Raw genomic sequence first — 16,221 nt, 5'->3', positions numbered from 1 at the left:
ATAACTATAAAATGCTACTATGAATATTATTCTATGTAAAGTTGGAAACGACCCTATGTATTGATTTCTGCAAATTAGAAAGGAGAAAGCAGAAGTCTAAGTGTATGGAATGTGAGGAAAGGATTTGAGTACTGGGTAAGGTCTGGCTAGGTTGAGAGAGAGAGAGAAAAATATTAGAGGGAGGATGAAAGTTCAAATTAGAAGAATGACAGCCAATGCAAGGTGCCCTAAGCACAGGAAAAGAAGATCCAGAACATAAGGTGAAGGCTGGTCTTTAGAGATGAAGGATGATGATATCAGAGATGGTAACAAAGGAAGAGAATTGATGAAAGGAGAATTGAAAGGAGAAAGTTTGAGAAGAACAAAAATATAGTTCTAAATTTTTTTAAAAAGGTTTTTGGTGAGGATAGCTGCTGGGGTGAGACATGGACTTGGGATAAATAAGGCAATGAAGGGTGAGACTGGTTTTGAAGTCCACATGCACAATGGTATTTTACCCCTCCCCTTCTCTAATGTTAACCCAGATGTCTGTTTCAAATCCCAAAAGTTACATGTCACTAGTATTAGTTGTATATTTGCACAATAAAATTAAGAGATCTTGGGCCATTTTACTAAGCTTTATCTGTTTAAAGTGTAACTGGATTTCAGAATTATTTTCTTAATCAGTATTTTGAGCAAAATGAATAAAACAAACTATAATATTTTCCAAGAACACTGAAATAATTTTTTTCTAAATATTTTCTCTAAACCTTTCCAAAATCATTAAAAACAAACTCTAATAAAGCATTTTATATGTCTTATGCTTTTATGGGTATATTGAAGGTTCAGAATTTTCACAAATTAAATGTTAAGATACATTGACAACATGAGATTAAATGGACAAATAATTTCATTTGCAGCAACATGCAAATGGAGTTGGAAGAGACAATGTAAAGTGAAATAATTCACAAGGAGAAACATATATAGTATATATAGGATGGTGTCACGAATAAGTGGAATAGAGAGAAACCCAAAGAAAGAACCAGAGAAAGATGATCTTAAAATCAAACACTTGAAAGCTGACATAGAACTGAAGCACCCCAACAGGAGGGAGAATGGGGGAGGGGTAAGAACAAGGAGGGAACAAAGCACAATGGACTATGGTGGAGGACTATGGTGATATGGTGGTGGGTGCAGGGCAGTGGTGATACCTGATGGAAAGAATCCTAATGTTACCACAGTTAAAAGAACTAAAAAAAGAAGGAAAATGCACTAAAGTTATTCTTACAATAAAAAATTAAAATTAAAAATAAATGGACAAATGAAAGGAAATAAATGATTTGGAAATGGGCATGATGCAAATTAAATTGGATCACAAGATTTTCCGGCCTTTTTTTCTTTAATCAATTGTGTTAAGTTAGTTAATGAACTGAACTTTTCAAACCTTTGGTTTCAGATTCATTCAATTGTTCTATTTCTCTTTGTGAGGCATTTTGCATTTGATTTCCCTAGATTCTTTTGACACACGTCTAGAAATCTAACAGTGCAATGTAATCTGTGCTAAATTAATAAAAGAAAACTTGATTCCATAATTACCCTGGTAAAGAGAGGTTCTGAGCCATTTGGAGCAGTGGTCGGACGGAATCGTCTCCTTCTCCATGTTTCAGGTCTATTTTCCCTTGTGTTTTTTCTGCTGGGGGGAGGAGATGAAGGAGGAATAGGCATCAAATAACTCTTAATGTTTGGAAGTAGATATGAATTCACTCCCCGTGAATTGTCCATAGAGTTCCTGATTTTCATCATTGCCTTCTTGCCCTGTAATCACATTTGATGACAAGAGCCAGTGAAAACAGAAGGGGTGACCCAAATTTACCTAAAATTAAAGACAAATCTGTATGAATGACATTGTATACAAACACAACTGATATCAATATACACTTAAACCACTCCAATCTGTTCAAAAACAGCATTTTGTCATATTTGTAGCAAATTAAATTTTCATGAATTTCAATGCTTATTTAAGTACATTTTAAAATCAAACCTATATTGGTATGTTTGGCATTTTTATAGCACAACAGTCCATTAACTCTTAAAAGACCCAAACAATTAAATAATTCAAAATCAACAAGTTTAAAATATTGCACTTTGAAGTAGGATTGGATAGTCCACTTAACAATGGAATAACAAAGATCAGAACCTTTTCACATTGTAATTTCACCCCTCCAGGAAATATAATATTCCTTAAAAATATAATTTCGAGGAAACAATTTGAGACTCTGACTCAAAGATTCTATTAAAATTATTTCCTCCTAGAAATTTGGAATAAATCCTAGATAGATAACTATAGTACACTGATGTAAATGTGTATAAGAAAATACACACAGGGCCTCCCTGGTGGTGCAAGGGGTTAAGACACAATCTATGAAGCTGTTCACAGTCACTGCAGCACGAGTTTGATTCCCAGCCAGGGAGCTACCCGCATGGCACAGCAGACCTCTCCTGACTCGCCCGTTGCTCCCCTCAGCAGTGTACTTCAGCCAATCTACCTGTTCTGTTCCCCACTCTGTCTCTGGTGAATCCTCTCACCCCCCCACACTCCGGCCTGTACCCCAGTTCTTGTATGCATAAATAAATAAATCTTTTAAAAAAAAGAAAATACACACACAATACAGATTTTGTAGAACCATCAAGTTTAACTGGAGACCAATTAACTAAATCTAGCTTTATTCATGTAATACTCACCAGGTTTTAAAAAGAATAATGCACATCTATTCATTCTGACAGAAAAAGTTCCATACAGTACTGTCTTACATATCTTTTAAATAAGTTATATATGGCTTTTGATAAAATCAGGGATGACTGGAAAACTCTGAACACAGAGTTGCCTTGGGATATTTGGAGTATTGAAGGAATATTTTCTATTTCATATATCTTTGAAAATGTATTCAACATGCATTACCTTAATGTGTGAAAGCACCAAAGGTATAATAAAAAAACTCTACTACAAATCCAGGAGTATTGGTGTCCCAATTTTTAGAGACTGGAAATTTTTATGTATCTGAATCAATTTTCCTAACTTTAAGGCACTTAAATTATTTTTAGCCTTTTTATACCAACTTATTTAATATGGCTTTTAATTAACTTTTAGCCAATGTAATATTTATTTATGATGTTTATATAGTTAAAAGTCATTTTTAAGAAAAGGAAGTCATTCTCCAAGCATTTCTCATTGCAGAATAAATTAAATAAAGGCATACACAGTCTATACTTTGATTGAAAACATTTATATGAACAGAAAGGGATTTAAATAGATATTCACCAAGGAGTTTGGATTTCTTAAAGTGGTTGATAGTGCAGGTGATATTTATGTTCTCATTTTTCTTTTCTTACATTTTCCAATTTTTCTGTGATGTTGTGTATTGATATTGCAATAACAACTATAAATTAAAGAAATGAAAATGACACTAATAAAATTGGTGAATTCAAAACTTCTTGGACTGGGGATTTTTTAAAATTGTTAAATAGTTATCAATCAATTGCATGTCTTATTTAGAAATAAGTAAATTTTTTAAAAATTATCAAGCTGTTCCTTGCCTTGATTCTTCAGTCAAAAGCATCTTAGAATATTTATCCTTACCGGTACAAATAGTTCTTCCTTATTTTGTAATATATTTTAATATATAATAAAACTTTTAAAAATATTCTATTAACTATTTGGGTGTACTTATTTTTCACTATTACAAATATTATAGTACTAAATATTCTTGAACCTATTTCATTTGAAATTTGATATTTCTTCCTAGGATAAAACTTATATATGTTAAAATGCTTAAGTATGTTCATTTAAAATGTTGGTAGTCTCATATTGCTTTCACAAGTAGGGGTAAAAATTTTTATTTTTATTAATAGTGTATGAAAAACTCTCATTCTAAGGATAATCATTTTCAGTCAAGTCATTATTTTTACTCAGTTGTATTTCAAACAGCCTGTTTTTTGACAAAATGGCTTTTGCCCAAGTTAAAAACCCTCACTCCTGATACTTAGAAAGGTCATCCAGTTTATAGCTATTGTACCTTCAAACAGTTCTCACATGCAAATCCTTTATTTTTTAAGAAGGCAATAGAATTTAGGTGGGTACTCACTACATACTCAACAATATGCAGTCTATTATTGTTATTTACAGGTTCTTACCTGATCCTCCAGGAAATAATTTTCATTACCAATACCACAGAACAGACTTACCTGTCTCTTCTGGCAGTATATGTTCCCTATGAACATTATAAATATCATTAAGGAAGAGATTATTTCTGCCATAATAATTGACAGATCACCAATGCCTAGAGCAAATGTCCAATATTTACTGATTGAAAGGTGTAAATTTAGCTAGTTGAAATTAACATGAAATTGATCTCAGTTTCGTTATTCCATGTCTTCTATCACTAAGTGCCTATGCCTAACTTGAGTCACTCTCACCTTAAAACTTAGTTACAGAAGAAAGAAAAACTGAACAGATTTGGTTAAAAAAAAAAAAAAAAAAAACGTACCCAGTGTCTCAGACTTGGAAAATCACTCCCTAGCCTGTAGAACTTGAATATTATCTGACTGTAGTATTACATAACTAACAGGAAAATGAATAGCTCAAAGCAGAGTTAAAAGTCACAGAAACTTAGCAAAGAATATATTCACCTTGGCAAATGTGGAAAGTGTCCATCCAAGTACTATCTAGAGGAAAGGAAATCTTACCCATTGATTGAATATTTCCTGTCCTAAATGGCAGTTATCCCTGGAAAAAACTGAGGGTTTCAGTTAAAGACCTTTGAGTTTCCTGATACCTTTGGCAAGTGCATTCCTGAGAGAAGAAGGGTACATCATGACATCTTAACCGGATGCCATTAATGTTCCATTCCACCAAGACATTTCATTCTGATTCCATGCTCACCAAGCAACCTTCTTATTGTTATTTGTCTGCCCATGTAGGTCAGACAAATAGGGGGAAATGCACTATTCCTGTAAGCTGTGATTATTTGATGTCTTATGAAGAAATGGCTCTAATTATGATTTGTTTTACTCTAGGAAGAAAAATTAGTTTGTTGTAAGTTTTGTTTTGTCTTTTTTTTTTTGTTTGTTTGTTTTTTTGTTTGTTTGTGTTTTTTGTTTTTTTGGTTTTGTTTTTTTTTTTTTTTTGGCTAGCCAAAGACAACCTCTTCTGACGGTTCCTGTACATACTAGCAGAAACAGAGTCTCTGGACCTTCGAAGTGAAGACCAGATCCTAGAAATTGACTTATCATCCAACAAGCTCCTGCCCAAATCTAAGAAGTCTTTCCTAGACAAAATGCCACCAATATTGGATTAATTTCTCTTTTTTTCTGATAAACTATTAAATTAACTAAGCTAAGGTTTGGGAAAAGTGCTTTGCAAGCTGAACATTATATTAAATGGAATAAAGCAGTAGTATTTTTAGAGTTATATTTATATTCTTGCTGTGAAGCAAAAATCATTTCTCTGAATTAATTTCTCAGTGTCAAGGTTATCTGTCAGTTTTAAATAAAAATATCTTAATTTCATAGAAGTCTATATTTCCTAAAAAAGAAAAGAACTAAATTCACGCATTTGAATATAGTGACAAACGTGTTCATGACAGTTCTTTCTGAAGCTGTAAAATATTTGTTCTCCATGTTAGAAACACAAACAATGCCACCCCTAATTTCTGAATGTATGTTAATTCTCCCTGTTTAACTAATTCATATTTTATGGTTTCTATACCATACTATACCATATCATACATCTTTTTTGTGCTCTATTAAAATAATTGAAAAATATCTGAGACAATCTTGAAAAGAATCAAACTCTTGTATGTGATTGATTTAGCATTTTTAAAAGATGGACATTCTTTCCCTTCTATTTCCAGCATTCTTCAGAGTCAAACTTAATTTCATACACTGATGATAAAGTAAGTCAGCATGCAAATGCAAACCTATTCTGGAATGTTTCATTCTCTAGGTTTTATGCATCTAAAATTTAGAATCAGCCAACACTGGGTCTATTCTGAGGGAAGTCAGAATTGGTTACAAGCTCTTCTTTGTTTTACTTACAACCCTTGAAATTAATGTGAGAACACCTTAAGTTATTACAATTCTATTCTTTAAACATTTTTGTCCAGGGCCTCCCCTGGTAGCGCAGGTGGTTGAGCGCCGTGCCATGAAACTTCTACAGCGCCAGTTCGATCCGGCCAGCAGACGAGGGTCCAACATGGCACGCAGACCTCTCCTGTCATACCCGCTGCTCCCCTCAGCAGTGTATTTCGTCAGTCTGCCTGTTCTGTTCCCTGCTCTGTCTCTGGTGAAACCTCTCACCCTCCCACGAATCTGGCCTGTACCCCAGTTCTTGTATAAATAAATCTTTTTAAAAAAATAAATAAATAAACATTTTTGTCCAGCAGCACAGAAATGACAGCCCTTCCAGTTTGAAAGATATAATTAAACATAAATTTCACTGAGTGGATTCACTGAATCTAGCATCTTAAAAACAGTGATCATCTAGTCTTTTATCAAGAATAAAAAACAATTCTTTAAGAAGTAACATTTACCCCAGTGGAAAATAGAGCTTCATTTTCCAGCAAGGAGGTCTTTGGTCTGGAGCCCGGAGTTATCTTTGGAACAGTTCCTACTGCAGGATTGCTGGGAAGAGGTTGCAATCGAATTGGAGGCTGCATATTTCCTGGGGCAGTATAAGGCCGAGGGGCTGTCTAGACAATTAGGGAAAAAAATTCCATTTAAATTAGTATCTTGACATGTTTCCAGAACCAATTAATAACCCAACAAATTGCCTACAGTAATTAATGGTACTTTTTTACTGAGCAGATTAAACTTTAATTATGTCCTTCCATTATACATACCCTTATGACCCAAAGTATTTGTTAAAACATATGGTGGTGAAGTCCTCTACATAACTTAATGCCACAGTTAGAGAGTATTCTAGACAGAGGAGATGTTCTCTATTAGGTTTCTGTATTTTATTCACACTGTAAACACATTTGACAATACCCAATTCATGCCATGCATAGAATGACTTTGTTCAATTAAATGTTAAATTGAATAATGTTCCTATTTTAGAGATCTAAGAGGATATTATTGGAGTGGATTAATTTCCATTTTAATGTTTCAACATAACCTCTACTGTGAGTCCTTTAAATCCTAAATTTGGTTTTCAAGTAAAAGCAGATAATATGATTCAAAAAGAGGAAAGGCAGCATATGGTAATATGAAAAATGGTAATACTTTACCATTTATTCAACCTCTTCCTTGAAATATTAAGTAAACAAAAATGAAAAATTATGACTGACAACTTTGGAAAACACCATAAAATAGATTTTCAGACTGGCTATTTTCCATTTGTCCCTGTAAATTCTTCTCTGCCCTGATCTGGCCCCTGGGAGTCATCATTTTATGGACTACACCAGCATGATGAGAAGATTAAATCATAATTTTTAATATCTGATGGTTAATACAAGATAACGAGCATGAAATAAACCACACAAATACTGCCCCAAGACACAATTGCAAAATATCTGAGAATTAACATAATTAAGAACTAAAAGCTATTTAAAATAAACCAATGAAATTACTAAAAATTAAAGTTTGACAGTAGTTACATTTCATCCTAATTGATGAGCATAATAAAAAAAATGGATGAGCAGAGAAGAGGAATGGTACATTTCAACAACCAAGCAAAAGAGAACCATCTGGGAGTCAGACACAGGGAGGGTGACAAAGATAATATCCCCCAGACAACACTTGATTTCCTTTCTTGATTAGCAATAGAAATTTTATTAGAAAATATGGATATCACCTAGAAAAGACTAATTCTAACCCTCTCCTAGAAAATTTTGTAGTTGTATGACTCAGTTTTGAGCAATAACAGGTAAGCAGAAGTGATGCATGAAATGTTCACATCATGCCCTTGGAAAGAAGCTCATCACTGTCCCCCTCCCTCTGGCTGAAATCTCCACACGGTAATACATCATCTTGGCTTTTGTGGATAAAGACAACACATTAAGTTTAGCATATCAATAACAAAAAGGAGTCTGAGCTTTTGAGGTCTTCATGGAATTAAGATGATAAAGAAGCTGAGTCTCAAGTAAGTGTGTTGGGTGGTGGGAGAGCATCCTTTTGTTTATGTTACGGTCATTTTGTGCCTCTGAACTCACACTTGTGTCATGATCAATGCAGGAAGCCAAGTGAACAGCTAAAGCAGCATTTGATTTAAAGAAGTAGAACATAAGTATATACGACCCAAAAGGTGAAAGGTCTTTTAAAACCCACACAGAGAACTCAAACTAGAGCTTTCTGAACAAGGCTATCAGACCACCTGAAAGAATTCTTTTGAACTCTGTGAAACAAAAGTGCCTTAAATCTCTCTCCTATCAAAAGATCCAAACTGAACACAAAAACACTGAAAATCTAATGTAGGAATTCAAGAAAGCAGATTACTATAACTAGAACATGATCTATTGGCTGCTGTGCTTTAAATTTCACTTCCCCACATTTGCATACAGATATCATTCAGTTAGATGAATACGGCAGTCAAATGTTTAACTGATTACATTTATCTTTAAAAACAAATCTGCACCATTTAACTAACAGCTGTGAGCTACAAACTGTTGTAGTTCATAGCAAAAGCTACCTTAAATTTGCTTTATTTTAAATTGTTCATAATATAATTTCTTGAAATAAATATGGCACTGTAGCTTAACATTTTCAAATTCACATTCAGAATGTGAGTAAAATTGACTACCTGGTGATTACTCAGCTTAGTTGAGCATTTCTAATTCTTTGTAGATCTCTGGGGGTGAATTTTCCAAACATGTGCAGAATTAGTTAAACGACGTTTTACAGTTTCAATGGGAACAGTACAGCTAAAGGCTTATATGCCAGTTTCAGAATTGAGGTGCAATTGTGACCAATGCAATGCTTTTCACTGGATGTTTTCCTTATTCACTTGAGAGATCTAAAAGTGAAAAATTGATGATACTATCCCAAAAGGATTATTATTTTCATCTAGTTGTCACTTGGGAATCAGAGTAAGGACGATGAATCCAGACTGAGTTAAAAAAAGGACTTGAATATCTGTAAAATGGGAATTACAATTCCAGTATCACGATATCATCCCTTTCAGTGCCCAAGCACCACAGATAGTGACCAAGTGAAGAATCATGGCTTACCAGATATAACGGCATCTGCAATGCTGGTGTCAATGTTTTCTGTAATTTTTAAATTACCTTCTCACTCCTGCCACATTAAGATCTCCTGGATGTATCATAAACTACTTATTGAGGGTGCTCAACTGGAAAATTGAAAAGACAGCCTTGCAAGGGTATTTCCTCTTTGAAACAGGTGGAAAGTTAGAAAACAGCCCTGGACTGTTTCTTTTGTTTCTTCAGGTTAAGCTTTAGAGAGTCTAGTGAATGTACCATCCAATTAAATAATTATTTGTGTATATATGCATTGAAATAGAGTCAAGAAATATGGTAACAACAAAGGAAAGATAGCTGTTTTTCATAACTTGAACAGTTCATCAGGAAATGTCAAAACATATTTACCTTTTGAAAAATGTCAAAGCTTAACACCATATGTGATGAACTTACTTCAACATTTTAAAAGCGCTGCAGTTCCTCTACAAATATTGTGCAATCAAAAAAAAAAAAAAAAGATCATGCTAACAAGGAAGTATTTAAGCCCCACAAAGCTAGAATAAAGACGTAATCAAGCAATGCATATACAGTGTAAACCATCAACCTCCAGCAAATATCTTGCAACTCTTTTCTTCTGTCTATATTGTTTTATGCTACCTTACTTTCCTTCAAGCAAATACCATCTCTGAGTTGTAAATAAATCAAACTGTAATGAAATGTCAGTATGCAATTTATTTAAATAGATTTTCTATACATGTAATTATTTTTATTTTAGAATATGTGTACATAGTTTTGATGTTAAAATAAGCACAAACATATTTATCTGACTTAACATACTATACAGTAACACTGAATATGTGTAAATAAATAAATTTTAAAAGTAAGATTAGAGTAGAGGGAACAGCAAGAACAAAATTCAGAGATCAGAAAATATAAAACACATGGAGTAACTAATTTTGCTGACTTGCAGGGTGCTAAAGGGTAATTATGGGGGGATATGTGAGGATAGCTAAATTGAAGTCAAATGGTCTAAGGTCATAAATATCAGGTGACAATTTCTATAGGTGGCACAGAGTCAATGAAAATATTTAGGCATGAAAGTGACATAAGTAATTTGCACTTCAAGAAAACTAATCTAGTAGTAACAAGCAAAATGGATTTGACAGGAGTGACACTGATGGGATGCTCAGAAGTGGGATGCTCAGTAGAGTGAGCTGACATAAGACTATGGTTTGCATTCGGTGGGATTCACAGCATTTTACTGACACATGCCATAGAATGTTCTTTCTGAGAGTGATAGCAAGTAATACATTAATTAGTTGGGATAGTGCATGACAGTATTTAACATGACTCACCAGTGTTAATGGACTGGAATGTTTTTCGTCAACCAGAACACTATGACCACGGTTAGTCTTTGGGCCAACTGGAGGATGGGGAGACAGGACTGGCATGTTATTTTCTACAGACCATCTTGTGTGCTCTCCCTAGAATAAAGAAAGTGATTTAGCCAAATGATCATAATTAGTAACCTAGGTCAGTATCTGCCAGCTAACAGGTATGATTTGACTATATGTAGTTGCTTAAAGACATTTTTTCTCATTCTTTTCAAAAGTGTTTCCCTGAGGTCTATCGTGGTAATTAGCAAAAGTTTCCACATCTGTACAGGTATTGGGTATTGGGTATTATATAAAAAAGGTGGGAAGGGTTTTATATAATATATATATATATTTATATATATATATATATATATATATACCACCAACAATATTTTTTGTTTGTTGACATATTTGATCACATATGTTTGAGGGAAACTATTGCTTGTATAATACTGATTATTAGGGAAATGAACAGTTTGAAGAGTCAGTTCATCATGCATAATAGAAAAAAGGCAGGAAATTGAGTCTGCTTTACTTGATAAAATAGTTGTACTCAAAAAAATGCATCCTCAGACTAAATAATGATATTTATTAATCTGTTTTCTTTTCATAGCCATCATTTTCATTATCAAATATACATATGAAAGGTATATAATACATATATAATGAGTACAATTGATATTTAAATAGGAATTTATAATTAAATGTATACAAATATGCCATCTTCAAGCTCAGAATGAGAATAGAATAAGTACATGATATAAATGCTTTTCACCATAATCTTCTCTGTCCAAAGTGTTTTTTTGAAAAGATTTTGCTTATATTATAATTTTGATAACTGTAAATAGTTATGAATTAACAAATACACCTTTCTTTCACTTCCTGCATTCTACACCTTGAACCAGAGAACCAAAAACTCCAGTGTCACCCTTTCCTCCAAAATGTATATATTAACAAGTACAAATTATAATGATATTCTGGGGCCTCCCCAGTGGTACAGCAGGTTGAACACAGCCCTGTGAAGTTGTCCACAGCCTCTGCAGCATGGGTTCAATTCCCAGCCGGCCAGGGAAATACCCACATGGCGCAGAAGAGCTCTCATGTCTCCCCTCAGCAGTGTTTTTGGTCCGTCTGCCTGTTCTGCTCCCCGCTCTCTCTGGTGAATTCTCTCACCCTCCTACACCTCTGACCTGTACCCCAGTTCCTGAATAAATAAATAAATCTTAAAAAATATATATTAAAAAATTATTAAAAAGATAATATCCTGTGAAACAATAGGCGTATAAAAATTATCAATGAACATTTTTTTTCCATTCCATAAGTATTTTTCTGTTTAAAGTTATGAGAGCCAGCTTGAGCAAAAACTTAGTTGGATGAGGTCAAAAGAGAATTTATTATAAGTATTATTGAACAGTCTGGATCAAAGCACAGTTAGTACCTCAGTCACAGACATGCAGAAACAAGACATCTGTACAGGGTATTGGTTTGTTTCTCAGTACAAAATCATGATTTTGCCCTATGACAGTTGCAAAATTTTCTTTATTCTAAAACAAATAATTTTATAGATGTAATAGCATTTTTTTACTTATGGTGTAATTTCCATGCAAAATATTCAACCCTTCAAAACTCTAAGGTTCAATGAGTTTGACAAATATATACAGCTGTTTAACCATCACCCCAATTAAGAAAATGAACAGTTATTTCAGATATTTCCCTCCTTCACCATTCCCAGAAGCCTCCTAATCAAGACAGAGGCAAACTTTTTTTCACCATTATTTCTTAGTTTTTCTTGCTCTGGAAATTCATCTCAAAGCAAGCATCTAACATGTATTCTTTTGTATCTGGTTTCTTTTGGTAAACTGTGTTTTTGACACTTTTTTTACATTGCTGTGAACCTCAAAATTTCAAATGTTTTTGCACATTTTTGATTAGTGTAACAAATCACTTCAAGGGGCACCATGCTCCTAACAACTCTGGACAGTAAAGACTCCCAGAAAGTATTCCTTGTCTACCCTAAAAATAATTAAATATGCCCTAAGGCAAAAGCAAAAGGGGCCCTAAAATAGATTCCCCATCCAGCAAAGTTATAAAGGGGAAATTGTTAAAATTAAAAATCAGGGCCCCCCTGGTGGCCTAGGGGTTAAGCTTCAGCACTATCACCACGGTGGCCCACCCCACCATGAAGGTCTGAGTTCAATTCCTGCACAAGCAGCTAGCCCACATATGGCAGTGCAGACCTCTCCTGTCTCAGCTGCTGCTCCCCTTAGCAGTGAATTTCAGCAAATCTACCTACTCTGCTCCTCACTCTGTCTCTGTTGAATACTGTCACCTCCCTTCCCCACACACACCCCTCTGGCCTATGCTCCTATTCTTCTCCCCCCACCCTCCAAAAAAAAGTCATGCAGGGAGGAAGTGTACTGTTTTCTAGTAACATTTCAGCAGACAAATTACAGAATCTATAACTCAGTCCTTGATGTAGAATAATATTGGCAAAGTTGAATTAACCGCAAATCTCCACACACCAACTATTCCGATCTTGAAAAACTGACCTATCTTCTGTTATTTAACAACATTTTTGTAACAAGATTTCCTTTTTGACCATGATAAAATAGACAGATTTGAGTCTATCAGGCAAGAGGGAAAAATTACTATCTTACATGGCAAGTTGTTCTGCAGAAACTTTACAAATATTCATCAGTTTGTGAAATGTGTTGTAGGTCCCACTTTCTAATACTACACAGAAAATGAAAAAAAGCATGTAAGTTTGAATGGCTCAAGAAATTGAGTAAAACTGCCAACCTAAAATGAAACCTTTCAAACATGCCTAATTGTATCTCTCAACTCTTGATTCAAATGTTTATATCTCATAAATTCACTGCAAAAAAGGACTATCAAATACAAAATTAGAAAATGAGAAATTTTAAAAAGGCTTCACAAAATGTCTAAATCTTGGGGTTTTGTAGATCTATGTTAACACAGATATTTCTTATCACGAATTTTCTAGGGTCATGTTCATAAGAAATGTACCATTGCATAGTGATTAAAATTATGTATTTGATCAAACTGGGAACATCATCATCTATTTTTACCTTCTTAAGACAAATTATTTGGCCACTATCACATATCAATCAAGAAAATACAAAAAAGAAATTTCAAACTTGAACGATTCCAAGTTTTCTTTAAAAGGTTTATTTTGCAAAGTCAGTTCCGATTTTGTCAACATCTGTGATGATGGTAGCCAAGATATAAACTTTTTGGAACCATCATTTGATCTGATATGAGTTACCGAAAGTAAAGTTCTCTAAGAAACTTCAATAGCTTTCAATATCTCAAAATAGTATTACAAAAGAAAAGAGTTATGTAGCTCCTTACCTTAAATCTCTGAATTCGCTCCTTCCTAGCTAAGGTCTCCAGTTCCTTTTTTATTTCAAGATGGTGGTAACGCTAAACATTCATAGGGAAAATGGAAGAGAGAATCATATCAACTACAGCAAAGAAATTTTTTGAGGAAAATAATCCCCATCAACTAATTGTATTCCCAATCACTCCTCTTGTGATTGAGATGGAGAAGAATCACCTGCATAAGTGTGTTAGAGGGAATATAAATTGGTATAACTCTTTGGAAACTCATTTCCTAACAAACATTAGGCATACCCTTTAACCAGCACATTTCACTTCTAACCCTAGGGAGAAATCTGAATAATTTTTTAAAAAGTTTTATGCTCAGGGCCTCCCTGGTGGCGCAGGTGGTTGAGCGCTGTACTGTGAAGCTGTGCGCAGCCTCTGCAGCGCGGGTTCGATCCTGGCCCGGCAGCGAGAATCCCACATGAAGAAGCAGACCTCTCCTGTTTGTCCCGCTGCTCCCCTCAGCAGTGTATGTCGCCAGTCTGCCTTTTTCATTACCCGCTCTGTCTCTGGTGAATCCTCTCAACCTCCCTCGCATCTGGCCTGTACCCCGGATCTTGTATCAAAATAAATAAATCTTAAAAATAAATTAAAAAATAAAAAGTTTTATGCCCAAAGATGTTAACTGAAAGGTTGTTTATTTTTCCCCTTCAGAGCAAAAATTCAAAAACAATGTAAACCTTAAAGCAAATGAATAATTTTTAGGCACATGCATATAATGTAATAAAATATAATTGTTTAAATAAGACACACAGAGATTGTGTTAAAAAAAAAAAAAACAGAAATGCATGTAATGCAGGAGAAAAAGTAAGGTACAGAATGCACAGAAATATAATTTAATTGATCAAGCTGATAATGTGTGCCTGTCCCTTTCTGGGAAGGATTATCATGCAAATCATACTCTCCCCAAAAAACTAATTACTAAGCCTCCTCATGTTACAAAACAACTGAAGTAGAGGATCATGAACTTGACACTGGCCATAGGTCTCACCAGTGGTAGAGCCGTAATCAGAACTCTGGTCCATCTAACACTAACTTCCTCTTTGTTGGTTTGTTTTTTCCCATGAAATCATGTTCTTTCCACAGCATAACATGCTTTTATTCACAGACAAACATGAACAGCAAAGAGACTACAGGAAATGTGACTATGTTAACAGCAGTTATCTCTGAGGGGAGGGATTATAAGTGGTTATTTTCCTTTTTTATTCCCCTTGTATTCCCCCATTTTTGATAATGTATTAACAGCATGATGTAAAAATAAACCTCATGTAAAAATAATCTGCTTCTAATTGGATTTGAAATCATTCTGACACATTGAAGAGCATTTGAAAAACTGTTTTTGCTCTGTTCTTGATTCCCTCCTGCTGCCTTTGGGACCCTGCAGACTCAATCATCCCCTACCTAAGATCAGTCCCTTTCTTAATGCCTCCCTTTCTTCTCCCCCTCTTTCTGCCTCTCTCACACACTTGACTGAATTCACTCTCAACCATTCCCACCTTCCACTTATATCCAACTCACCACAGTCACCCACTCCCAACCCCTCCTCTTCACTATTGTTGAAACTACTGGGTTGTCTGAAAAGTTATGAATTATTTTTTCTATGTTTTTGTTGCAAAATACATTATGACTTTTCCAACAACCCAATATTTCACCAAGACCACTAATGTCTTTGTCCTCCAGATCAAACCTCACTTCTACCCAGTGTTGCCAGCAAGGCATAGAGCAGGATCTCTATGATCTAAGCAGACAGGTAAAAGAAAGTCCCAGAGCCCTTGGTGGCTTTTTCAGGCCTTATTGAGCTTCTTACAAGGCATGGGGAGCCTCCCATCCCCCAGTCTTTGCTCCTTCTGGGCTCTCTGGCATTCTCTAGAGGCCTCTGCTTCTCCTTTGCTGCTCTGCTGGTTCTGCTCTCATTCTGTTGCTCTTTCTCGTTCTCTTTCTGCTTCCTTCTGTCGGCATCTCTGTGACACCACCCTTATAAGCCCAGTCTCAGGCCAGGTGTGCCCACCTAGGGATTCCCACACGCTACTCCAGGTGCCCACCATCAGGCATGCATGTAGGACTGCAGGGATCCGTCATTAATGTTAATGGCAGGAGGACGGAAAAGCCTGATAATTTTTTCACTTACCCTAACATCCCCTCCCCCTCAACACTCATGTTACTTAACCATACTGCAGCTCTCAGCCCCTTTGCTTATTGGACAGCACTCTAACTATTGGGCATTTTATCCCACAGCTTGAAGGGTTTTTTTCAAGATTTGTCCCTGATCT

The 16,221-nt window shown here is 35.0% G+C and overlaps 1 protein-coding gene across 1 annotated transcript in view; it reads right to left on the bottom strand.

Moving 5' to 3' along the window:
- ERICH3 (glutamate rich 3) overlaps positions 1-16,221 on the bottom strand; it is a gene marked incomplete at its 5' end in the record, with an annotated part of 125,378 nt that overhangs the window by 64,511 nt on the left and 44,646 nt on the right. The window contains 4 exon segments of the mRNA XM_084242345.1: positions 1,576-1,794; positions 6,567-6,725; positions 10,526-10,654; positions 13,919-13,990. Of these exon segments, the coding sequence (XP_084098471.1) occupies positions 1,576-1,794; positions 6,567-6,725; positions 10,526-10,654; positions 13,919-13,990 (579 nt within the window).

The sequence above is a fragment of the Talpa europaea genome, assembly GCF_964194135.1.
Source record: "Talpa europaea genome assembly, chromosome: 9".
NCBI classification, from domain to species: Eukaryota; Metazoa; Chordata; class Mammalia; order Eulipotyphla; family Talpidae; genus Talpa; species Talpa europaea.
The sequence above is the reverse complement of the archived record's forward strand: the minus strand, read 5'-3'. Positions and strand labels throughout refer to the sequence as shown.